This window comes from Micropterus dolomieu, linkage group LG13, assembly GCF_021292245.1.
Source record: "Micropterus dolomieu isolate WLL.071019.BEF.003 ecotype Adirondacks linkage group LG13, ASM2129224v1, whole genome shotgun sequence".
Taxonomy (NCBI): Eukaryota; Metazoa; Chordata; class Actinopteri; order Centrarchiformes; family Centrarchidae; genus Micropterus; species Micropterus dolomieu.
Window position 1 is genome coordinate 24,597,977 of NC_060162.1, and position 26,958 is coordinate 24,624,934.

A 26,958-nucleotide genomic window follows, 5' to 3' on the forward strand; every position below is an offset into this window, starting at 1 on the left:
TGCACCTGTCTCGTTCCTCTGATTGTGTTCACCTGTGCATTGTTCCCCTCCTATGTGTAAATATACAGTATATATTGTGGTTTGTCTGTTGTTCAGTGCTCGTGCATTGGTTCATGTTTGGTGTTTTGCGCCAGTGTATCCCCGGTATTTCTTGTGTTTCGTGGATTATGTTTTTCGTTTGGACATTTGGCTTGTTCTTTACTTTTGGACATTGTTTATTTCCTGGACTGCCTGCTTCTTCACGCTTGTAAGTTTCTCACCTTGTGTAAATCACTGAAGAGTGGCTGAATGTCTTCTCTGCTGTGAGAGAGGCTGAATGTACCAGACTCTCACAGGTGCTGTTCCTCAGTCCAGGACTAAAGCCTATATGGTGATGCTGCATTTAGTTCATACGCTCCCAGACTCCACAACAATCTCCCTGGAGAGTTGAGAATGTGCACCTTACTTTTACCTAAAGATGAACTGTTGTATTTTACCCTGATTTTACCTCACATACAGCATATGATATGTATTAACATCACTTTGGAAATATTTTTATGATTTGTTCCTTTTTGTGAATCTGTCTTGTGTATATTTTTCATTTTACAGGTTTTTGGATAAAATAAGCAATTTAAAATTATTATTATTATTATTATAACTTGTCTCACTTTTGTTAGCTCCTCTTAAATGTAAGAGATAATTTAAGGAATACTAAAACTAGGCCTGCTACTACTTTTGAACATGTTTTTTAATATGACAAACTAGCCTTTGGACTAAAAGACTTAACAATAAAATATATATATATATATATATATAATAGAATTTCCTTTCAGAAATTTTTCTTTGAGCTTGTATTTGTTCAGGGAGCTCATCACCCCTGGTGGGCTTGTATTGCATTTGACATTTTTAGATTTCCCGGATTAAACGCTACAATAATACATCTAAAGTCCAAGAATAAGATGTCAGTGTCAAACCCAGTGGTTAACGTACCTGTTTCTCCAGGTGGTCAATGTGCTGCAGGCGTCTGTCAATCATTCGGTCCCGGCCTGAAACCTCTGCGGTCAGACTGGCGAGCCGCTCGGCCTGTTTATCAATAATGACCTACAGCACAACAAAGATATCAGACGGCTGGATCCGTCACATCTACCGCAACACAGAAACTACAAAAATAACAATTAGATTTTTATATTTTAAGTTTTAGACAACAAAATTAAGCCAAGACCAGTACTTTTGGTCTTTGGCTGTTTTCCCTGGTTTGTTTTAGGCCCCTTACTTCCAGTGATGGGAAATTTTAACGTTTCAGCACACACAGATGCATACAATAGTGTGCGTCCAACTTAGACAGTAAATTTATTTACAGGGGCAAGTTCTTGGTTTTTGCTCACCTTCATGGCGCTGATTTCAAGTTGAGTTTGAGGCCCTGTCCTCAGCTCGGTCAGGCTCCTCACTCTCTGTAGGATCCAGTCCATCCGGTGCTGCATGGCTCCCTGCTCTGTCTCCAGATCCGCCAGCCCCTTTTGCAGATCTCTGGCCGCCCTCCACAGCCTGTCCCCCCTGGCGCTCAGTATCTGCAGGTCCTTCCTCACCTGGAGAACAAAACATCTATCATGTTATTCAATAGCAGTAATATTTTTCAGAGAATTCTCTCTGACGGTTTCCAGTTTCTTTTTATCAATTTTCAGAAGTTGACTCATGCTCTACTCTGTGAAGGACTTTCATTGACTTTATTTCTCGTTCCCAATATACCATTAAACATAGTTCCTCTCTCTGGACCAGCTTGAAACCAACTACTAACAACTGACTGACATATTAAAATGAATCTTCCTCACCTGCTTGTGAGTCCGTCCTGCCTGTAAACTTTGCTTACGAAAGCTCTCCAGACTCTTTGTGGACCTGTCCAGCTCTGCTGCCACCTGCTCTCCCTGCTGCTCCAGCCTCTCCCTGTTCTCCCCCACCGCCTGCAGCAGGTGAGCCAGTCCCAGCGACAGCATCTTCACCTCACCGGCCGTGGAGGGAACACCTGTTGAAGGGGCACAGTGGGCCTGACAGAGTCCCACCAGCAAAACGGATAGCGGCAGAACTCGGCTCACCCTCATACTCCACGATTTCATCAGGTGGAGACTCTAAGACCACTTGTGAAGGCCTAAAGATCTAGATCTTAAATCTTTAGAGCCCAGAAGCAGATCTGATCACCAGAACTGTGACTTCAGGCTGTGGCTGCTCACATGTAAAAGCTCAGGAGTCATGTAGAGATGAATACCCATCTGCTGGGCCCCTAGTGTCCTGATGTGCCTCAGATGTTCTCTGAGGAGGTCTGGAGCTCAGTAGTGGTGAAAGATAGGGGGATGAGGAGAGGGAGGAGAGGGAGGAGAGCCAGACAAAAATGAGGGGGGAGTTCCCAGACTGACACATGAAATAGGAAAATTGAACCAGAGCTCTGAATATTCAATTTAAAATCATAACCAGGATAAGTCCCACATCACATATGCAGATGGAAAATTATTGAAGGATTCCTGTATGAAGGATTAACACAATTTCAGCAACATTCAAACCGCTGATAAAGTGCATAATTTGAAGTGAAAGCTGCGGGTTTACAGTAGTCAACAATTAGCTGAACTTTGGACACTTCTCTGCTCAGGCAAAGGAGCCTGTGTTGGATTTATACATGAAAGTGAAGCAAGAGAGACGTCTACTGGCTGTTTGAGGAGCTGCAATGAGCTTCTTTCTTGTTCTGGGAAGGGTATTAAGTCTTTTTATGTCCAGCCCTCCCTCCAAGCCAAGCCAGTGATTAGGAATATGTTACTTTTTACTGATTGTGTGGTCAGGAATGTTGCTTTTGAAAATTGTAGGCAATTGTCAATATAAGTTTATAGACAAACACCGGTCCGGCAGATTCTATCCTGGAAGAAGTGTATCTTAATGGATCACATGAATACTAGAAATAGGTAGTGACCCCACAGAGAATTATCAGCCAGCTCTGCAGTTTCCCTCAGCTCTACGGAGCTTTATAGCAATTTTATTGTTTTAGTTCACACTCACCCATGTCTTTGTTTTGTTTTCAGGTGAAGCAGGCAGCTTTAAACACAGCAGCACAGACAAAGTTAGAAACATTTAGCATTAGCATTTAGCAGCTGAAGAGTCACATACTTTCCTCAGGAGTTCATAGAGATAAAAAACAGTGCTAAAAGGAGATGGAATATTGGACTTACACATTCATCTGGTGGACGTAAACACAGCAACAAATAAATGCTAATGCTGCCCTGTGTCCGCTGGATCTGTAAACAGGGGTGATAACAGTGTTGTGTCATCAGGGTGCAAATTATACAGTGACTACTGGTGCATGTGCATGCTTCAGTGAACTAAAGTCTTACCATGCTTACAATATTCTGTCTAAATTAATGAATCCAGTCTGTAGATGATGATAAATCAAATTCTATACACCTTTTCATCGGTGCCCCATACCACACGACAACTTTTGTAGTCAGAGGTTGCAAGTTTTCTAGGGCAAAACTGCCAGCAAGTCAGAATTGCAAACACACAGCAAGTTTTATCTAAAGTTTTAAGTTACTCTTTTTTTAGCCAATATCTCCTTTCCTCTTGCCGATGTTGACTGTGAATGATGTAACCTGTGTCCAATAAAGCAGTAGTCATACACTGTTGGGGAATCTGGGAATTTTTGGGAGTTAAAACAAATGCCATGTTTAATGTGAAAGGACTCACAAAAGACTAAAAATTAAATAATAAACTCTATATTGATGTTAAAATGTATGTATGTATGATAATGAAATGATAGGGTGGGCTCTAGGTGTCACGGCCTACCCATGACTTATGGTTTTATGTCCCCTGTTAGTGGTGTGTGTGTGTGTGTGTGTCTGGGCGGGGTTTTTCTCCTGGGCACCTGGCTCTCCAGCGCAGCTGCAAGTGATCATCTAATCAAGCTCCAGCTCAAGTTCTCCTGAGATCCAGGCAGCAGGCGCCAGTTTGTTTCAGTCATCCTTGTGGTAATGTACCTTTGGCTAACTCTCTAGTATATTGCGGATTCCTCTGTGTTAACCTCCATTCCTCTCTGTGCGCCGTTTGGAGTTGCCTTCGCCTTTGCTACCTGCCACACCACCAGCCCTGGACTCCACGCCTGCCTTGCCTACCACAACTCCTCTGGTCATACCACTACCTTCACCCCTCCTGCAAGATCACCTGTACAACCGAGCGTTCATTAAATCTACTTGCTAAACCTAACCTTCGAGTCTGTGTTTGCTCCTGAGTCCAGCCCTAGCACACAACACTCAGTTAGCTAACGTCAGATAGCTCATTTTAAGTGAAAGAAATTACTATAATGACTTAACTCTAGGAAAAGTTAAGTGTATTAAAGCAGCTAGATAGTTGACTACTGACATTAAACTACAGTGTCTCCATTGGAGTGAGATTTTTTTACTGAGTCTATTGAAAATGTCAGCACATACAACATTTTATTCTCCAGGGGTACAAAAATAAACATTCAATAAGGCCTTCTGACTAAAAAGTCCAGGTTAAAGCACCAACTGATATCTCAGTTTAACCAGTGCGCTGGAAGCTTGAACGCTTCCCCCTTCTGCATCTCCGGTAGATCCTAAACAGAGCTGCCTCTCCTCCAACTAATAACTCTGAGAAAGTTCCAGGTTGGATAAAGAGCGGTGGAATAGTGAGCAGTTTAAAGTCCAGTATTTAATAGCTCTTCTATGGTAAATGTTACTAGAGGAACAGCAGAAAACAGAGTTTATAAACAAAAACGCTCAAAAAGCACTACGGAGCGTAATCCAGAGGTGGCCATCTGTGCAGCCATCTTGGTCTGAGATTCCTTGCGCCCGGTCTCAAACTCAAACGGTAAAATCCATTGACCACATTTAGCAAAATCCTTGCAATACAGAAGCACTTTATGATATTTGAACAAGACACTCACAATTTCCTTCTTTCGTTTGGTTTGTTTTATTGTGGCTTTGCTGTAATGTAATGCTGTTTCAACACCATTTTATATTTCATATTGTTGAAATATGCTATATGCTAAGTGTTGTATTTGAACTTTCTACAATAAAAAAAGTAATCCATCGACCAAGACGGATAAAAAGTGTTGATCGCCATTTAATTTACTGTTTTTCTTTAGATAGATATATTAAGAAATGATATTTACTTAATTATTCAATAAAACCATATGTTTTTGTAAATATTATTGTTACTTGTGCTACATGATGTCACATAATCCATATTAAATCATTATTTTACTGTACTGTAATACTTTTTGTTACATCTTGGGAGGGTTGGCTCATTTGGACTAATATACCAAAGTAAATGAAGAATTTTCTCAGAAACTATCAGGTCATCACATCTAATGCATCAAGTATGACCACTGACATATACCAGGAAAATGTAAACCTCACTGTTTCTGCACTACAGTCCGTTACAAACCACATAATACATGAAGTTTACAAATGCATTGTCAGGTGAGGATCAAGGCTCCTCTTGCTTTGCTTAATTAGATAAACAATCTGCAAATAATATTAAAATGTATTTTTTAATTTTACACAAAGTAGTACTGACAGCCATAATTTCAGCTTGTGGTAAAACGGTGCAACGTTGTTGTGTTTAGCATGTGAAAGTACAAATTTCACATTGTGTGCACAGTAGCGAAGCAGTATCCCCAAAAAACAAAACGTTTATTTATTTATTTATTTTTATTCGTAAGTATTGGTCACTGTCTAGTTATTGTATCACCATTAGCAGTAAAAAGAAATGAATGTTTTCCACAGTAAAATGTGAAGTTTAGCTGCTGGTCTGAGCTTCCATGCAGTTCCTACCCTCTGGTAGTTTTATTGCTTACAGCTGTTTGTCTCATGAAGGTAAAACATGAAATTAATCCAACTACATATTTTACACCACAAGACAAAGCACAGCGCTGGAGAATAACTACATGAAATGAATCCAACTAAATGTTTTTTTCTGCCAGGGCAGTAAAAGTTTAGCTGGCTGATGCTTCCATGCTCTAAGCTAACATTACTGTTTTATTGCCAATTACTGATCAGCTGATGATGATGACGAAAATGCTACCTTTTTGTCTGTTGTCAGCTACTGTAGAAACATGACGACAAAATACGGCAACGTCCATGGCAGGGGTGCCCGCGGTTATGTAGATAAAATGGCTCATTCTAAGGTAATAAAAACATAACAGTTCATTATGTAAGGTCTTTATACACCACTGAAAACATAGTTATGGATCTTATATTGCATTTCTGTCGATAGATCCTCAGAAATATTACACACTGAACCTTTGAGATGGCCTGCATTGAATCAACATGGGGCGCTGTGTCAAAGATTCGCTTTTGTAGTCCTTTGTAGTTTCATCACGGCAGGTCACGTCAGTAACATAATTAATGTTTGATGTAATTAACGTCGCCTACAAAAGAGCAGTCGGATTCTCTGAGCCCCGCGGGCCTCTTTTCCCGAGTCCTTATGAATTCTCCTTCACATCTTTCCTTGACCTCATGACGTTTTCCATCAAGGTCAAGGAAAAGTGGTTAGGAAAGGAGATTGTCTTGACTTTTCGACCGCGGCCTTGGTCTTGACGAATGTCCATGCTTATCATTAACTAAAACTGACTCCCCCACCTGTCACCTCTATTTACCTCAGTCCCCCTGAACAGAGCACGTACTCCTCTTTAGCTTCCACTAATTTTGTCTGCCAGTAGTTTCAGGTAGTATACAGTGAATTTATTCCTTATTTAGCTTGTTTGCTTCTGGAAACAAGGTTGATGATGACCATACAGCAAATGTAGCGTAAAAACAAACCTATTAGGCTATAAAGATCTGTTGGCTTAGGAAGCCATTCACATTACACATTTGATAAAATGCTAAAAAAAAATGTGGCTTTAGAAAAGTCAGTCTAATAATTTGGATTTTTCTATCCTTATGTTAGAACTAAGTCTATTTAAACTTCCCCAGGCAGGAAAATACAATATACACAGACAAAATATATACAGTAGAAGCAGTGGTATACTCTAATCTATATTATACTGTGGTGGAAGTACTTTTTTATGTATTCATTGTATTTATTTTTTGCCAGCTGTTTTTTTAATCAAAATGCCATGTCAATAAAGCTTTGTTGGATTGAATTGAGAGAATCGGGGTACAAAACATGACTTCCTACACTCAGACTCAAGGCTGAATGAGCTGCTTTGTGCCAACAAGGGACAGACCAACAAACTGTTCTTTGAATTGTTTTGGAGTAGGGGCAGGCCTAATGCACAAACGACACTATGTCAACTCATAAAGCCTGATTTATAAAGGAGAGAAAGGCGTCAGTCTCAGCCCACTCCTTCCTCCTGGCATTCAGGATACACAGGAAAGCTGCAGCGAGGCGGTGTCACTGGGCCACTGCATGAGTGAGGCCACGGACCACAATGTACAGTAAGTCAACATGATTTTTGATCACTTTCAGATGCATTTAAATAATTTCTGATGAGAATTAAAGCAGCAAAGGATTTTAATGCAGTAGCTCATCTTTAAAGATAATAAAGTCGTTGTGGGATGAAAACATTGTATCTGCACACCTTTTGAAAAACTAAGAAAGGCAAATTTCTTTTAAGCTTGCAGGCAGAATACTGAGGTTGTTTGTAAGCCATAGCATCATAGACACATCTTCATCTCTACAGCTGATTGTAATCTTTGAACTTAATTAAAATGTAAGTCTAAGCCTCAGACGACTCAAAGATGAAAAAAGAAAATAATTTAAAAGAATAGTACAACATTTTGGGAAATACACAATTTTTTTGTTTACAGGAGTTAGATAAGATGATCTAAAATACCTACCAACATATATAAATTAAAAAATACATGAACAAAGCTCACCAATGTTGTATCCATACACAAACAGAAATATAAAAATGACTATTTGTGGTTTTAGGGGGAAGTGTGCTGTAACTGTTTCTTGGCGCTAGGCTAGCTTTTCCCCCCTGCTTTCAGTCTTTATGCCAAGCTAAGATAGCTGATTCAGCTCTGTGCGAAGATGGTGAGGAAGGAGCAAAGGAGGGCACGTCCAAAAAAGTAGTATTTTTCTGCATTTAATGAAAAGTGCTGGGAAGACAAGGAGGTCAGAACATGTTTAAGTTTGAGTGCAGATATGCACTCGTGTGTCATTCTGGTAGACAGAAGCATAAGGATTGGGACGAGGAATGAAGTCAAACACCCCAGATCACCTCATTTTTCACTAAGAAAGATTCATCTCAAGAGTCTTGTAATTGCTGCCGACGTGGGACAAGTGTACCACCCAGTGAGGCACACAGCTATGCTAGCACAGACTGTGCCCAATTCTGAATTTGCAAATACCATGCAGTAGAACCAAATATGCCAGCATTACAGGTTGTTCTGGCTCCCAAATTTCAGGAAATATTACTGTGTGATTTAGAGGAGGCAGGTTTTAAGAAGACATTTTCCCATCAGCAGATATTCTGAGCAACAGTGCTCTGGGTCTGAACAATGTTTCTGCGTCTCTGGCAGATAACGCTTCAGTAGGTTTTTTAGACCATAATTTAATTTCCTTCAAAACATACTGAAAGCCTTGAGTTTTGATGTTTAAATACGTGTGAGGAAATCCTACAGTGAATTTTCATCGTTGGCCAAGACTGCACCGAGCCTCACTTCATTCTTTAATTATCTGGAAATAGAAAACAAACATATTTTCACTTTTACCAACTGTTGAGTGCTTTATTTACACTTTATCCCCCTGGTTTTACATTTAAAAAAACAACACATCATGGTACTGTTTGTTATAGCGATGTTTCAACGTCATTGACCTTTAGAAACTGAAGCACAGGAAGTGGATTCATTTAGTGATTCAGAAGGGATGAAAAAACAGACACAAATGCATCAACGTTGCTGCAGTTTGGCCAAAACTCCAGTGCAGGAATATTATGTGCGTTCATGCATAAAGGCCTACATGCATGTGGATATCCTTTGTTAACACTACAAACTACTAAATATATCAATTTCTAAATAGCACTTTAAAAGAAAATCTGCAAGATAGTTGAGAAAAGATGGTCCGGAGATTTCAATAATATCACATAAACCTCAAAATAAAAGACATTTTAAAAGTATCACTCTAACACACACACACACACTCACACGCCTGGACAGCAAAACAAGCTAAAAAAAATATATTAATAATAATAATAATAATATTTTCATATATTATCACTCTAGGGATTCAGAAATATCGGTTGTGTTTGTTATAGAAATAGCTTTTACCCACAAATGCATTAACACTGGTGGACACATGTGCAGTGTCATTCCAGACATTTAAACCTGTTCTTCCACCAGGTTGCTCTAATGCTTCTAATGCAGCCACCTTTCATAAAGGCCACGACCAAGTCAAACATGATTTCACTTTGACTGCCAGGGCTTTGGAGGTCAGAAGTAGGGTTTCTGAACAGCTGGCGGGGGTCACATGCCATGATCACGCTTGGCATGTCATGCCTCTGTGGATCAAACATGTAAAAACTGGAACCCCAGCAAGCAGGATCGAGCGTGTTATTGTAGTGTGATTCCCATTAAGAACGCTCCAGTCACACACAGCGCTAACCCCTCAGCCTACAGCAGGAGCGTGTTACAGGTTAGCATGAGCCTGAGCATGTTGTGCTCACTTTTAGTTTTCACACACTAACGCTGTGTCTCGCAGGGATTGAGCAAGAACTAAGAATTTGTTATGAAAATCATTTATGTGACATGAGAAACTGGGATGACTGATGGGTTTAAGATGCAGTTGTGGAGTGCAGCCATGAACAATAAATTATCACCGATTGGCTGAGGAGATAATTTATTCACTGCTGGCACCATATTTAAATAATCTTAACATCCAAGACAAAAGAACCCAACAACAATCTGAACGTTAGCCCACAGAGCTTAGTATATAACATTCCTGATATCTAGCTTCAGGCTCAGATGATGTGACTGCAATCTGAGAGTTCACCACTGGCCCTGCAATATCACGTCCTGACATGCAACCTGCATTACACCTGCCAACACCATTATTCCCTTAAATCCAGCCTAGTTCCACCTGAAAACCTCAAGAAAGCATCAGTGTAATCCCCGACAGGGTTCTAAAGGAACGTTTTCCAATCTAGATTGCAAAATACCTATTACATTATCAGGCTTTTTATTGTTTGTTGATTGCCACCATCTTGGCAAGGTGGTTCTCTGGCAAGCAGCGTTTTTGTGTTTTGTTTTGTGGATTGTGAATATAGAGTTGACAACAGAGTCAGCTATTATCTCTCACACCGATGCAAAAAAAAACCCAATGTCAGTTCTTTGTGGTATTTTTATCCATCAGGCCATGATGTGAAGTTTGATTAGTCAGCCTTTGATGGTACTGCTTCTTTGAGGTTTAGAACCTTCATCTGGGGTTTACTTTTTGACCATAGTCTGGGGTGCTGGTTGAAAACCAATTCAGAAATTGAAATAAGACAGATGTTTATAACTCTCAAACGGTATGTAACCTGGGTTTGTGGAAGTTAATTAGTTAGTTTGTGGAAGTTAAGGACAGTTACTGACTATTCTTGTGCCTCTTCTTCATCAATTTCTTACCCTCAGAGTACAGCCTGGGGTAACCTCCCGCTGGGGACATGTGTTGCCACGAGCAAATGTTTGCTTTTCATTAGATGGTGTAGGTGGTGCTCCCTTGCACCAATAGTATCACATCAGGACTAATAAAACGCTGCGATGGGAGCCAGGGCGTCGCTGACAGGTCCCGCTGCCTCTCCTCTCGCTGCAGGAGGAGGCACGGATGTATCTGGCTGGATGATGAAACTCTGGAGGTATTGCTGGTATGTGACAGCTGTATCATTTGGCATAACAATGCACCTTGTTCTGTTTGTCGTTAGCTGAACAGCCCTTCACTTCATTGTCTCTCCATATCTCATCATGACCAACAGCCCAGAAACACTTGTGTGTGATTGTGTGCATGCCTGTTTGGCCCAGCTTAGCTCAGGGGGCTTATATTCACTCAATATATTTTACTGAAAAATTAGCCCCTAGCACCCTCAGTGCTACAGTATGTTCCCACAACATAGGAAGAATACTATAGTAACGCATCGCTTGTTCAAGAACAATGTTGTCTTTCCGCCAGCACTTGTAAACTTCCCAGGAGCCATGTGTGAGAGGCAAGAAAATGGGGCCACAGGGAACTAGTGTTGCTTTTTATACTTTCCTTCTGAAAGCATGTGCTACCACAGTCAAACCCACTCTCATCCCATAGCCTCACTTGTGGGCAATTGGTCAAGACCCCTTGGCGTCACTTGGCCAGTTTAGGGCTCAATAGTAAAGACAGCAATAATAAATACGCAAACTCTGCCGTGAAACATCGCAATTTAGTTTTTAGGTTAAGCACCAAAACTACTTGGGGAAAAAAATTATGGTTTGGGTTAAAATAACTACGTAAGTAACTTATACATAAGTTAAGTCATGTAACTTATGTAGTTAACGTTGGGAAACGAACACCGGTTTCCTTGGTGAAAGTCCGGTTTCTGACCCACCAGTCCACCCCAAACACCTCCTCACTTGGACTTTCCTATTATTTATACTGGGCTTACTTTAAGCATTGAGCAATGATGCTAAAGGGTGCCATGTGCGTTGGTACTAGACGCCGAAGGACGTGACATAGCTATTTGACGCCCTGGGAATGAGAACGGCCTGAACAGTCTGGGGTTTTAACTTACGAAATATACCTCTGACTCTTGCCTTTTACATCAGCATTAGAGTGGGCCAAAGAATTTGACTTAATTGAACTTTTGAATCCATGCAGACACAGACAAGCTAGATTTGAGCATAAAATGTGGTTTCAGCACACAATGTGGAAAATCAGCTGTATTAGCATCATATGCTAACAAGAATTTGCCATACGCTGATGTGGGCCTCCTCATGAATGTAACTGGCATCAGCAAACCACACCACTATCTGTATCTGTACTTGGAATGGGTGGGTCTTAACCCGGACGTGGGTGTTTAAGCCTGAAATTGGTATGGGTTGATCAGAAGTTGCTATTTATTAGATAACCACTTACAGAACAGCCTCAGAATTGAGCTTCAGAGCATTGTTTTATGAATAAATTGGTAAGAGAACTTTTAATTTTTTTGTTCCTATTTAGCCTATTAGAAAAAAAACGGATTGACAAATTTTACACTGATGAAACTCGTACTTGTAAAAACTATATTATGTGTACTGGATACCCGTTTCAACCGAGAACTCGCTTAACCCTACCAACCCTCCGTCCGGTCTACGGCAGCTAAATACCACAAGTCGGAGAATCGTGACTTTTCTCCTACAAGTTTCCAATGCTGGTGGAGATAGTTGAGAGTGAAGACAGCATTGAGCAAAGTCATTACACTTCAAACCTATTGCAGGCAGTAGTCATCTATTTGGTTTTGAGACAGGTAAAAAATGCATCTCCTGTTGATGTAAAAACATGCGCATGCCAAAGTATCTGAAAGAATGTAAACGGCTAATATATGGGAAACGTATTTAAAGCAAGATACAACCTGCTCACATATGGTCCATCTAACATTGTGGAGATGAAATCTGATGCTGAACTATTCATAACACCTACCATGTACACATCTACGGCAGCACTCTCATTAACCCCTTGTGTTGACTGCAAATCCTGCTTGAGTTGCATGCAAGCCTTAAACTTTTCAAAGCCACCTTTCACCTAATTGAGGTAAATGTTTCAGAACATCTATAGGTTCTGGAGGAACTATTCCTTTTCACGTAAAGCATTTATCTGACTGGATCAAAATGAGATCCATTTCTAAATGGCTCCTGTATTGAAATAGTAAACAAGGAGAGAGTAAAGACAACAAAGAGACAACAGATGTAGACAAAAAAGGGTTTTCTCAGTTCAGTTTATCCAATCAGTGACTGCTAAAACCTGTGTCCCAGGATGCCCTCATACCTGCCATAAGACTTTCCCACCCAGCAGAGCGAGGGGGTGATTATCATTAGTTACTATCAGAGGAGCACGCTGTCATTTTTATTTCAGAGCCAGACTTCCTCTGGCCTCTCTGCAGTTCCTGATATAGGCGTAGCAGTTAATGAGGGAAATACCCAAAGTTAAACCGAGCATGGGAGCCTGACAGGGTAGAGTGGGGGAGGGAGGACTGGAGGGACTGGTACGTGAGAGAAAAAGTAGCAGGAGAAAGGAGAGAGATGACGAGAGGAGGAGAGAGTAATGAGATTTCCTGGAGGACGGAGTCGTGTCTTTGCTGTGGCTGTGTGGGTCTCTGGCATGATGATTTGGGACAGAAAATAAAAATCACATTGCCAGGGATTACTACACTGCTATGGCGTCTGCTACTGCTGCTTCTGGAGCTAGAGGAGGATACGTACATACCTGTTTGTTTTTTTTGATACAAGGAGAGTGTCCGACTTTCCTCTGCTTGCTCTTTGTTTTACACAAAGAGAAAGGATTTTTTTCAAGCTGCCAGTCTGTAGATCTCCCTGAAAGAACAACTCGTTTGAGGCAAGATCAGCTGACTGATGCGTGTGTTGTGTTGCGTATATCTGGTGTTGTCTGATCAGGTGCAGAGCTTAGTCGACCGCTGAACAGGGAGTAATTTGTTCACAGTGGCTAAGTTCTTCATTTGTACAGAGATGATGGGGATATATGACAAAACATCTGCGGTTCCTTACCTACTGAAGACCTGTATAAACATGGCAAGAAATATATACAGTACTTTATTAAGAAGGATTTTAAAATGTTTATCACAGAAAACTCTGGGATTTTTATTTTTCTTTACTTGGTTTTAGCATATAGAAAGAATATATAAAAACCAAAACCAAATTTGTGTTCACACTCTTAATGTCACTGAAGGGTAAGGCTGGCAACAATCTATAGTTTTTTTTTTTATTGACAACAATTGAAAAAAACAACAATTGATTACTCTCACTAACAAGTTTTTTGTGTATCCAAAGCCTGATATATCTCGTTCCTCTGTGCCATAGAGCTCCATTGTTGTCCAAAAACATATACACATTAATGAGCCACACTGTTGCACTGGTGACCTGTTGACACACACACTGTAGTTTATTTTGACTCAGTCCCGCATACACCGTCCTGCTGCTGTGTACACGCTCATGTGCGTATTAATAATCTACGGCTAAAAATAATCTTCAACAAGTGCACTATTTATTTCCTTTTGAGGACTGTTTGCTTAAAACCGCAAAGCTTTTTTTAAATGTAACTTTATATTTGTGAGTTGTTTTTTTTAAATGGGGTAAGCCTGAGTGCCACAGACAGGGCAGGGAAGTCAGACATTGTTAATTGATGGAGTAACGCATTGTTGGTTTTGGTCTTTTCTTGGTATTTGTTGACAAGAATAATTTATCACCAGCCTTGTCCTTGAAGTGGTCATCACTAACACCCTCTCTATTCAACGACAGCCATGATCTAATAAATAAATAAATAATAAATAAATAAAGTTTATCTTCTTCTTAAGATCTCAGGTTAAGCCTCCTGGTAGTCCTGGAGTAAATCTAATCTTGAGTTAAGAATAGCTGAACTATTGCCTATACAAAAAGTATTTCTTCAACAGAGAATCAAAGGGCCTTTTGGAGAGTCCAGGTTCAGAGAGAGAGTAGAGGTCCTTTTTTGAAAATAAAAATATGTATTAATATACTACTTCTGAAAAGAGCAACCAGCCAAAAAAGTTTATAAAAGTATTATAACAATAGTCACTTTTCTATAATTACTGTTGAATAACATCCACTTTACTATTAATTTAAATGAACACATCTGGAACATAATGGGTTTGTCAGGATTTGTCATATGTGTAACAGGTGGGGGAGCCAAAAGCAGGACACAGGAGCTGAGCTGGTGCTGTTCTTAATATTGATTAACTAAAAGTGAGCGCACTTAAAGTGGGTGGCTGAGTCCAAACAAAATCCACAGAAGGCAAAAGTGCAAAGAAGATCCAGGAACAAAACAGGCAAGGTTTTAGGCAGGGTTACTGGTAGGGACACTATTGACAGAGGAGACAGAGCACGCTAGAATGGACCGACACAGACTGAAGTAGATAGAAGCGCAAACGAGTAAAGAGAGAGAGGTACCAGGTACAACTCAGGGTAATCAGGGAAACAAGAAACAAAACTAGACACAAAAAACAGATGCAGCAAACTTCACACTAAAACAGGAAACAGGCAGACAATTTCTAAACAAACAAGGAACAGGACAAGCACTGAACCAAAACCTTAGAAACACAGACACGTTCTAAACATTACACAGAAACCAGCAGACCAGAACCAAACAAGACAGGGAAATCGACCTAAAACAGGAACATGAACAAAGAACAAGCAGACCATAATATTACAGACAGACTAGACCAGGATCGAGACAGGGTCGGTGTGCAACACCTTTGTTTTCTCACGATGAAACAAGATCCACACCGTCTTAGCGACAAAAGGCTCGTTCCTGTGCTCTATCTGCCTCTGTAGATCACATGCAGCATTTTCTTTCTTGGAAAAGAAGAGAATTTGCACATATATGTTTCTCAGATGTTCAGCTTCATTCATCTTCCAATGTTTCCAGTTGAAATGGATTAAGATAAGTTTGTTAAATTAAGTTTCCCTTTAACAATTATTTTCAATGTCAAAATTGTGTATTTTTATTATATCATTATATAAAATAAAGTCCATTGGAAATATAAAGACTCTTTGACGTTTAGTTGCCTGAAAGCAATTACGATAAAGGAAATGTGTTTTGCATGCAAATCAAATCCCTGCCATCTTGTGTTTAATATATGACACTTATCTCATCGGCTTTGAATGGAACCGCCGGAGGACCACATGTTACATTCTCCTGTCTCTTGAGATTACGCTGAGGAAACATCTGGTCTCCCTCTTGTGCCTTCTAAACTGACAGCAGTTCGATCAATCACACTGGCTCAGTTCAGCAGGAACAGGAGTGTAGTCAACACACGGCATTTTGTCATGAATAGGCTACCAGGCAAATTTTCTGTGGTACAGTGAACACGTGGCATGCAGGAGAGGAGAGCTGAGCTTATTTGTGTGTATAATGGCTGGAGATCTTGACTGGAGTCTGATACTGCCATTGTAACAGAAACATTGTGATTAGGTAACAGGCTGTAAAGATTTTCTATGTTTGGTGTTATTTAAGGACTATTCCGTAAGATGGTATCCATAGAAGACATTATTAATGTCGATGTTATAAGACTGTGTGCCTGCATTTTTTTTTACCATACACTTTTTTTTAACAGAAGTGATGGTATTAAGACGTTTCTGCCTTGAAGCTGGTAGATAGTTGTCCTCAGAATTATTAAGTGTTCACTGCCCTCTAGTGGTTACAGAGAGAAATTACAATAGCAGTAACAGCAGTAATATATAGAAGAGACAATGCCTATCTGCTTTTTTATCAAAGAGTTCGGCTGAGGGATAATCAGTTTTTGGGAGCAACAGCTAAAGTAAAAAAATACTGATGAATGTGACTGTTGGAACTTTGCTTTCCCACTTCATGTCCTCTAGATGGCAGCCGTCTTCCTAAACTGCAACTAGTCCGCCGTAAATCCCACGAAGAAGAAAAAGAAAGAGGAACTGAAACAAGACAGTTTGGCAACTTGCGCTGTGCAGGAAGAAAGAGTTCCGTTTGGGAGTACTATGAAAAACTACATCAGACCGCCAGGTTGCTCATAAACATGTCCCGGCTGGAGACTTTTGAGCGTGAGATATCTGCTGTAATGGAGACTCTGGTGGAAGCGGCGGTGACGGAGCTCAGCAGACTTCTGGACAAGTGTGTTGTGGTCGTTCAGCACCGCTATCCTCCGCCTCCAGAGACGTTAACGGCTGTGACAGACGAAGAGGAGGAGAGACAGCGGTTTAATAAAGATATAATGGTAGGACACACACACGCACAGCCCAACGTTACGTAAGAATAGGCAGATAGGTTAGTCAGCGTTAGCTGTTGTGTAATTTCTACCAAACTGCGTCATTAGTAACGTTATATTTTTTATAACAGCTGTTGCTTTACTTGAACATTTGAACCTCAGCTCAGAGTAATCGTGTTTTGCTTCAGTCAATAACGGCACTGAAAACTACACTACCCGTGGCCTTGTTGGTTGTTGCCATGGAGAGCACGCCTGCGCGAATCAGAAAATTGATACAGAATCTTATTGTGAAAATTCAAATTGTTTACATTTGTCATCCCGCCAAAATAAAAATTGACATTTTCAGTCCCAGGCTTCAAAATGCGTCTTTGTACCTTTGTTATGTGCCTCTGAAAGTCTCTCTTCAAACATGGATTTGTTGTTCAGCATAACTAACGTTAGGGCTATTTCAAAATGAAATAAAATCTTAAATGAATAGACTGTAGAGAGATACATTTTTTAATGGAATATATATTTGTAAAATGCAGGTTAACTTTAAAAAATCTAGTTAATAATGTATTTATTAGAATTCGGGAAGGTGTCAATAGATGATTAGTGAAATCTGTGAGGTTTTTGGTGTAGCATTTATGGGATCACAAGTGTCAAAATACGTAATAAAATATGTGAAAATTGAGAAAGTGGAACAACAAACTTGTTCTAAGTAAAATTTATTCAGCTTTTACTAAAGTCAAACCATGTCACTAACTTTTCTGATTTAAAAAAGAATCTATCACAAGTTTCTAGGGCCCAAGGTAAACCTGAAGCTAGAAAACCTAAGCCTAAATATCTAAATATACGTCATTTTACGGCATTTATACGGCAACAATTATTTGTTTATTATAATTGTGTAGATATGTTTTCTGTAAATTGACCAATTGTTACACTATATGTAACTAACCACTCGTGTTGCTCGTCATTGTTTCTTACCCATGATGTTACAGAACCAGTTTGTATCCCTCATGGAAGCACGGACCAAAGATGCAGTAGGGACAATATTGATGATGTTAAAAGTGTCCGTCTGTGGAGCTGAGGATGGTCCCGCTACAATACAGACAGCTGGGCTGAATGACAAGACCAAGCAGGCGAGCATGAAGCCGAAAACAGGACGAGTAGCTGGGCCCAAAAAGCGTAAGTCAGTTAATGGCATGAGTGGCCTTTTATCTTCACACTGGTAATTTTAAATTGAACAAGATTTTATGTTCTTGTTGTGAAATTACAGAATCAACATCCAGAAGCTCTCAGAGGAAAAAGAAAATCAAGGGTGGACTCAAACCGGCAGAAAGACAGGAGAATGACCATTTATATTACCAAGGTATTTACCCAGCTGTTACGTGATCTGATTTCTTTATTGAAATCCATATAAAATACCGACCTGAAAGTTCAGGTCTCTTACTTACTCAGACTTGTAAAGATACCTAATATCAGCATCAGTCACTTTGAATTAGATGCCTTGCATGTTTCATTAGTCCAGTTCTGCTATAAAACAATTACCTAAAGGCTAAGTTTTTTCAACCTCTATAACCCTATATACCCACATTTTTATCTGACTAATTGGGACAACAGTTTTTGAAATAGGTCCAGTATTGGGCGAACGTAATCCTTGCGGGCAGTTGCGCCCTGGTCACACTTTCTCTACAATCTAGTTGGTTCCATCTACCTCCAGAAGAGCAAGCAAGCATTCTTAGCTACTTTGGCATTCATGGGACAGCAGGGCTGACGGTGTCCTCTGTTGTTTTTGTTAAGAAATAGAGATCCTCCACAAGCTGTCATGATCGCTGCTGTTATGCAGAAACATTTTTTCCACCTACATCCCGAACTTCTGGCTCTTTTGGTTTGGCGCTTGAATTTGAACGAGTTGGGATTGAGAAATTCTCTGTAGGTTTATGGAGGCAGCCAGATGCCTACAGCCTACATGTAGACCTTTAGTTCCTTCATGGGACTTGCCAACTCTTTTAGAGGCACTCTCAGGGTTTCCTTTTGAGCCCTTGGAGTGTGCAGGCGTAAAGTCCCTCTCCTTTAAAAACTGTTGTGCTGCTAGCTCATGCGTTGTCTGTGCACGCATCCTGCCTGCAGTTTTCCCCGACTACGGGAAGATGATGTTGTGGCCTAACCCTACTTTTGTGCCTAAAGTTAGCACGTCTTTTTATAGCTGACCCACGCTGGAGCTGCTTGCCTTACACCCACCATCGTCAGCAGAGGAGAGTGAGAGGCAGCTCAATTCACTTAGACTCTCAAAATCACTTATGACCCACTGGAATGGTGTGGCGGTTTATGAACTGGGCATCAACTTTGTAGCTGTGTAGCACCCAGCCAATTATAGCACTCAGGTTTTGATGTCGGGACTGTAAAGACATAAGGCGCTTTTCGACCAAAAGTACAGACGACTTTTAAGTCCCCAGATCTCTTTTCAAGGAACTAAAAGGTTCCTTCAGCCCACTGTTGTGTGTGTTTCCACCGTGGTCAAAAGACCTGCGAAGATTAGGCAAAATAATCAGCTGACGTAGGCTGTAGGCCTAAAGCCTTAAAAAGGGACAGGCATCATTATTTGTAACCACTATCCATGGGCAAAATGTATAGATGAACATCAGATTTGACCGGAATATTATGAAAAACTATAGGCTTTGCTTGACCATTAAAAAGAGCTTTATTGTGTCTAGAAATGTTAAAATACACTGGAGGGGGGCTTTAATTTTTATTTATTTAAAAAAAACTGGATAAAACCATAAAGTTCTTAAAATAACTCCAGCACAGAGAAAGCAACACAAAAATAAAATTGGGACAGTTTGGTAGGTTATTAAAACATTTTCAGCGACAAGAGCTGCAGATCAGCTGCAGGACTCACGTCTGTGTCGCCTGAGCGTCGGAGGAACGTGATTTTTAACAAGCTTTATTACCTGCTGTAATCAGCTGTTCAGCTGGTTTTGAAGAGGAGGAGACCGACTTCAGCTCTGTGTAGAAACTTCCTGACTGATGAAAACTTACAAAAAACCCAACTCTGGACCCAGTAGTAACTCCATCAGCTGTTCGCTGTAAACACACCCAGGCTGGCTGCTATTTACATTTAATTGATTATTGATTGGGTCGATGATTGATCTCAGGCGGACAGCGGCGAGACGTGTGCTAGACTGTTGATTGTGATTTATTGGTTTGCAAACAATGGTGGAAAAGGGAGGAGCAGTAGCAGACAAACACCCGACTTTTCTCCAGTTAAAGCCAGTAGCCTCTACTCGCCCATTCAGAAATTCACTGCGAGGCAAGCCCCACCCCCCAAAAGTACCCACTACTTTCGGAAAGTACTACCACCCGAGCATGGTCTTTTTAGGGGGTAAAATGAAGACCCCAGAACTACGTTTAGATCCTGGTCCCTTTGGTGGGAACGCAGTGAGTTCCTCCAAAAGTTCCTAGTTCTGGAGGATAGTTCCTTTGGTCGAAACGCAGCTATAGAGACCAGGTAACACTGAATAACTTTTGCCCCTTGAAAAAGTGGTTGTGTTTGTCTATTTTAGCTCTGTACTTCCCACTTTTTTGAAGTCCCCTAATGAAGCTTTTTCTTGTTTGTTTCAGCTGATGCAGCCCCACATGAGAGTAGCTCCGGGTCCCCGTCTGAACCTGAAGCCGTGTTGGCAGAGCCCTCCTCTGACTTGGCCTCCGATGTAAGCGAGGAAGACGTTGTCCAGGAGGATACAGACTCTTCAACTACCACATCCAAGATCAAAAAGAAGTCCACGGGGCCATTCAAATGCCCTTCTTGTGACAAATCGTTTGCTCTGAAGTGTTTGATGGACAGACACCACCTGACTCACTCCAAACCTCACCTTTGCTCTGAGTGTGGCAAACGTTTTGCTGGCCTGCGGGGGCTCGTTGCACATTCAAGACGTCACACTGGAGAGAAGCTTTACAAATGCTCAGACTGTGGGACCGAGTTTGCTTACAAGAACACCTTCGACAGACACATGCGTCAGCACAGCCTCAAGAAACTGAATATCCACACGTGCAGACTGTGTGAGAAGCAGTTCACCGGGGAGTTGGCGCTTCAGCGGCACAGGTGTTGTGCCTTAAAAAAGACGTTTGTCTGCTCGCTTTGCCCAGAGACCTTTGAGTGTAGGAAGAATTTGGCCGATCACGAGAATCAACATTCGGGGGACAAAGATTTTGTCTGCGAAATGTGCGGCGAGAGTTTCTTCTCGTCCCTGTCCTTGGCCACTCACCGGGTGACTCACATACAAAAGGAAAACTGCTGCGACGTGCTCGGCCTCGGATGCAGCGACTTGAGCGTCCTCAAAATTCACCTGAGCAAACACACGGGAGAAAAGCTTTTCACCTGTAAGGTGTGCGGTAAGGGTTGTAGCCACCAGAGCGCGCTGAAGCACCACATGCTGACCCACACGGGAGAGAAGCCGTACGTCTGCGAGACGTGCGGGAAACGCTGCGGCCACGCCAGCGCCCTTCAGAACCACATGAGGACCCACACCGGGAAGAAACCGGGGCAGCAGCCGGTCTGCAGCGTCTGCGACAAAAAATTCCGCTGCATGGTCAATCTCAAATATCACATGAGCATCCACACGGGGGACAAGCCGTACGGCTGCGGTCAGTGTGATAAAAAGTTCAGCAACCCCAGCAATCTCAAGATACACATGACGATTCACTCAGGGGAGAAGATGTACGGCTGCAACATCTGCGGCAGGAGGTTCACTCAGGCGAGCAGCCTCAAGCTGCACAGACGGATCCACACAGGAGAAAAGCCGTATCACTGCGCGGTCTGCAGGAAAGGATTCATACACAGAGGCGACTTTAAGAAACATCAGCAAGGACACCTGGCAGATGGGCCAGGAGATGAACAGTCTGAAAAAACTGCTGTGAAAATCTAAAACACTTCACTGCTGTACGGTCACTTACATATTCACACACTGTACACTGGAGGTCGGGCTGAGCAACGTGAAGATAATTACTGTGAGACGAAAGAGATCGTCAGTTGTCAAAGATTTTTAAAGCCTGTTTATACAGAGTATTCAATCCCCTGGCTGTTTTAGACCATTGCAGGCTTCCCTGCGAGTATAAAGTTCACTAGATTGACCCAAAAGAATAGAAACTAAGCACATCTGGTGCTTCCTATAAGCCAATTTAGCAGCTGCTTAAGGCCCCGCAGCCGCTAGTAAGTTACGCATCTACAATGAATGGGTACTTTTTGTTGCTAATGTAATATTAGCTACTTACAGTCTTCTATAATAGGGCGAGAAACACAGACTGTATAAAAGAAGGGAGAGGAATCCCTCCTCCGTTCTTTTCTCCGGTTTCCTCTTTTCTTTCCTGTTAAAAGAGTGTTTTGGAGGAGGTTTTCCTTACGTGAATCAAAGGTCTAAGAACAGAGGGTGTGGTATGCGGTACAGATTGTAAAACCCCTGATTGGGCTGATTTGTAATATTTGGCTATAAATGAAATTGACATGACTTGAATATGTGCTGTGAAAAAGTTTGGAAAACACTGGAGGAAACTAAACTGGTTATTTTATAAAAACTAAGTTATATAAAACCCTAAAAAATTAAGGAAGTGTTGTGCTTTTTCTTCATGTATATAACCATAATTTTTGCAGAAGTAAAATTAGTTTGAATTAATAAAAAAAAATATGTATATATATAAAAAAATAAATGTATAGAAACAAAGTCTGTAGGGCCCTATTTCAGAGTTGTTCATTATTCATTTCAATATATATTAATCTCATCAGGGTGAGCAGTCAAAAACTCATAGTAGTATCTTAAACAACTTTAACAAAGTTGGCAAAAAGGTATATGAAAAGTTAAAAAAACAAACAAACAAAACTAAGACAAGGCTTGGACCAAAATTTTACCTTTCACTTTCTTGTTTAAGCATAGTGTTGCCTGCACGTCCACATGGCTGGACTCCTGCCGCTCTCAACTGCTTCTCTGAATGTTTTTGGATTTCCCCTTCACCAGCCAGGTACCCATAACGTTGTAAAACTTCTCTGGGTAAGGGCATTCCCCTCTGCTTCTTATATACTCTGTTTCTGTGTTGCTGCTGAGGCCGGGGAGGAGACAGAGAGACCGTGGTGTTTCCTCTTTTTTGAGACTGCGCAATTAGACTGGACCAGTAGAATCTGACAAGAAAGGACAATATGATCAGAAGAGATGCTACTTAGGACCAGAGGCAGTTAGCAACTTTGAGTCACCCAAAGAAATGTGTAAACATGCTACTGTATTACTGTCTTACTAAACATACTGCATATGTGGAGCTTTTTTATTCTTTTTAATTATCCATTTTCCCAGTATACATTTCCCACAACATAAGATACTGTACATTTAAATTTACCGGTGCAATAACATGCTCTACCATGTCCATTATAAAGCCTTTGTTTACTTCATCTCCTTTATCAACCCTATTATGTGTTTTGTTTTCTCTGGCCTGGATTCATTTATTTCTGGTTTAATCTAGGGGGGGGGGGGGGTTATTTCTGTTTACTCATGGCACAACTTTTCCTCATCACCTCTCAAGTCATGAACCTGTTTCCTAATCTTTACCAGACATTCAGGGCTGTATCTCATCTGTTTTGTCATCCTGGGACTATGCAGCACCTTGTATCTCTTATTGAGGTCTATTATCTTCTCTTTTTTTTAGGTCCTGTAGTCATCCAAAAAAAAGTGCTGGGGGAAAAAAAATCTTTCATTATGTAATAGGGCAAGAGCATAAACACTTTTTACCTTAATACTACATCTGATATTGATTCAGATCATTCCCTTCTCCCTCAGTGTGTTGTTGTGTTTAGGGAACAAGGTAACATGTAAAGAGCACTTGAGAGGAACAAAGCAACACCAAGTAATCTGCTGGAAGGCCTAATTATAAATAACATGCTTTAATTAATTCAGTGTTGGTCATTTGTAACAGTATTTATTTGAAGTATATTCTGGTGCTTATACATATGTGCTAGCCTATATACTATACTATACTATATTGTAGTTATCTTAGTGGAAAAATACCCTATTTCACTTCAATTTTATATTTTATAACAATAGTATTAAATATAATAATTATTTATGGCATTTATTGAAAGGTTGTCAGTTAGTCTACATTGCTGAGAAACTTCTGGATACAATGCATAAAAATAATAATATTATCTGAAAAAGTATATCTTTTTTATTTATTCAGTCCTGAAATGTGTCTCGTGCTGATTTTTTTGCAATATCGTTTTACTAGCCTGTTGGTCAAAGATTCTCGTTCAAACCTGGTGTAAACTGTGCACTGTGATTTAGATCTTAACACAGTAAGGTTGCCAGAGGTGATTGATTTCAGGGCTCTGTGCAGGCCAGTCAACTTCTTCCACACCACCTTTTTGTACGCTGTAGTAGTAAGATTTCCCTTTGTTGGAATTAAGGCCCCAAACCTATGCAACAGCCCGATGTAGCTTTTATGTTTTATGTAAAGCACTTTGTTGTTGAAATGTGCTATACAAATAATCTTTCCTTGCCTTTCGTGTGCGGTCTGGAGTGTCCATATAGTTTTGTCAATATAATGTATATCAAGTTAGAATATTTTCTTCATATCGCCCACTCCTAATTGGAGACTTGCATTGTTGCAAAGGTTTTTTGACATTTGGTCAAAAGTTAAAAACTATTTTGTTAACATATTCTGCTGCAGAAAATGACAAAATTGCTTGTTGTTCAAGCAATGTAGCTTTCCCTCTGACAACTTCTGTTCCGTGGAGTAATTTACAAGTTAATGTGACTTGAATGTTAATAAAATAACCATTGAGTTCAAATTGACTTTTAAAGTTAAACATGTCTTTAAAGTTTGTTCCCTTTTGTCTTCATTAGTAGCCGTTGACTACTCTTATTTAAAGCAGTGCTGTCTCTGTTTTTTTCCCCAATTGATTGGTTTTACTGGAATCACACAAATTACTTACATGTGGGTAATTTCCTTTGTCATTAAACAAAGGAAGGGCAGGAGGGGGTAAATGAGGTAAATAAAGAAAGCAGACAACTTAAGCTAATTAACACTTCATCGTGCCTGAGACCTTGTATCAAAGTAGTAGGCAGACACAGCAACATTGGGATATTGGCTGGAGCTGCAGTTACAAATCCAGCTCAGTTTGTTGAAGTTGTTAACAGTACAGTGCAGTAACAGTAGCTAAATGTGTACAGGATGGATATCCCAGGATATAAATAATCTAATTAAGACGGATTCATGTAACCCTTGGACTCAGAGAGACTCACGTGTGATGTGTGGCTGGATATGTGTAAACGTAAATGTCAAAGCACCTCTGTTCTCTGTGCCGTTCAGACTTCAGGGACAGCGTGCCTCTGTGAGATGATATGCTTGACACTGAAGCTGGATAAAAACAGCCTCTCTCAGCTCTCCTCGCTCATTTGAGCAGACAGGTACACGACGTATATGTGTTTCTGTGAGTCCGTCTGCAGATGATTGAATAAAATCCACAGAAAGGCCAGTGCTTGCCTCAGGTGTTCATTTGAAAACAAGAATTGCCATCACATACGCTTATCAGAGTTCGATGAGAAGATCAACACCACTCTCAGTAGCCTACACACGAAGGTACAACAACATTTGTTTATTTCTAGCATGTCAAACTATTCATTTTTGATTTCATTAAAAACACACGTTTAAAGGATATTATTGAAAATTGATTTGGCACATATAACTGTAAAACTTGAAAATAAAAAAAGGCTGAAACCTGTAGTATGGATTTTTTTTTTTTATATTAAATACAAGACTCTGAGTGATCACATCCATCAGGAGACAAGGGAAATATTATGAGCATAAAAATGATGTGAAAATTGTCTTGTCCCAATGAGGTTCTTGAGCAGCTCAGGAGACTGCGTTTCCCAAGATTCATTCATTCAAACACCAAAAAATGTACTAACATAAATGTACAGTACTTAATCAAGTTTTCATGTTTAGACCTCCTTTCATATTTAAAATATTGATGATGGTCAAGGACAGTCTTTGCTTTGATCCTGTACAGGTAAGAATGATATTATAATTCACTTATAATCAGGAAATGGATGTTAATTCAGTGTGAATCCAGTTAGAACTATAAAAAGAAGTTAAGTCTGTTAAGTCATCCACTAGATGGTGGTAGAGGATCTCTATACATAAAGCTGCAGTTTAATGTAAAGCTCAACACCTATTGGTGCAACAGGACCATAATTCAGAGATATACACTATCAACAGGTATTCATTCATAGGCATCCTTTATTTTGACTTTATTGTCACATATCTTTTTGAGAAATATGCGAAACCTAAACTGCCACAGAATTAATTTTTCACGAGGATGACACTTTCTTCCCTGTTTTGATCCGCAGGTCTCGGAGAGATTTGACTGTGAGAATGGCTGTTTGAGTTATCATAATTTATAGCTATTTATCATGTTTGTGTTATTCATTCCTCCTGTTAACTTTTACACTCGCAAAGAAATATCATGGAACAAAGCCCCTCTATTCACAGTTTCTCAAGTTGAAAACAAAAGAACAAAGATATATAAATTTAAAAAATCACACACTAACAAAATCTAAGAAATAGAGCAATCAAAATAATTATCAAAATCAATCAAGAATGATCACTTAAAAAAACACTTTATAAGAACCTTTGAAACTGGATTAGGTGTGATTAAAAGTAATTATTTGTCTCTCTCCAAAAAGTTGCTGCATGAGGAAATTCAGTTCTAGGAAAGTGAAATCAATCCTTCGTCCTCACATGGAGCTTTCCCTGTGAAGAGCTCCTTGTTGCTTGGCTGCACCAACTGTTTCCCTGTGTGACTCCGTCTCAGGCTGCACTAAGCAGGTCACACACTTCTAATACCAGTTTATTGCATTTAGTATAACCTTTAGGCCAGCTGTGCTTAATGCTGCTAAGAATTCAGTGTTTTTATGGAGATTAAACTCCCACTGACACAGAGTCGAAGTTCTCTGTGCAGGACGTTTGTTTAAAACAACTAAGACACACACAAACACACAATTCACTATTTAGTTTATTATTAAAACAGTTTAAAAAAATCATGTAAGGAA

General features: G+C 40.3%; 2 protein-coding genes across 7 annotated transcripts in view; one reads left to right on the top strand and one right to left on the bottom strand.

Annotated features, from left to right (window-relative positions):
• Positions 1–17,307, bottom strand: part of LOC123981973 — a 20,420-nt gene extending 3,113 nt beyond the window's left edge. Inside the window, exons 1-6 of one of the 5 annotated variants that reach the window (XM_046067260.1) lie at positions 17,263–17,296; positions 3,189–3,254; positions 3,019–3,054; positions 1,809–1,999; positions 1,365–1,565; positions 970–1,080 (exon numbers count right to left, since the gene is read on the bottom strand). In XM_046067260.1, the coding sequence (XP_045923216.1) occupies positions 970–1,080; positions 1,365–1,565; positions 1,809–1,999; positions 3,019–3,022 (507 nt within the window). In that variant the 5' untranslated portion in view covers positions 3,023–3,054; positions 3,189–3,254; positions 17,263–17,296. Of the gene's footprint in view, positions 1–969; positions 1,081–1,364; positions 1,566–1,808; positions 2,294–3,018; positions 3,055–3,188; positions 3,332–17,262 lie in introns of those variants that run through there. The other 4 variants (XM_046067257.1, XM_046067256.1, XM_046067258.1 and 1 more) reach the window with 4 other exon arrangements.
• Positions 16,519–23,303, top strand: LOC123981972 (zinc finger protein 436-like). 2 transcript variants are annotated; one of them, XM_046067254.1, is made up of 4 exons: positions 16,519–16,897; positions 17,869–18,055; positions 18,147–18,239; positions 20,492–23,303. In XM_046067254.1, the coding sequence occupies exons 1-4, from the start codon at positions 16,700–16,702 to the stop codon at positions 21,793–21,795; spliced, it is 1,782 nt and encodes a 593-aa protein (XP_045923210.1). In that variant the 5' UTR covers positions 16,519–16,699; the 3' UTR covers positions 21,796–23,303. The 2 variants fall into 2 exon arrangements, with proteins under 2 accessions (XP_045923210.1, XP_045923211.1); XM_046067255.1 differs by lacking the exon at positions 16,519–16,897 and adding an exon at positions 17,523–17,679.
• The last annotated feature ends 3,655 nt before the right edge of the window (positions 23,304–26,958 follow it).

Coding starts and splice junctions, on each gene's coding strand:
- LOC123981972 (XM_046067254.1), top strand. CDS start 16,700: ATGTCCCGGCTGGAGACTTTTGAGCGTGAGATATCTGCTGTAATGGAG. Junction 18,056..18,146: donor AGTAGCTGGGCCCAAAAAGC/GTAAGTCAGTTA, acceptor GTGAAATTACAG/AATCAACATCCAGAAGCTCT. Junction 18,240..20,491: donor TGACCATTTATATTACCAAG/GTATTTACCCAG, acceptor TGTTTGTTTCAG/CTGATGCAGCCCCACATGAG.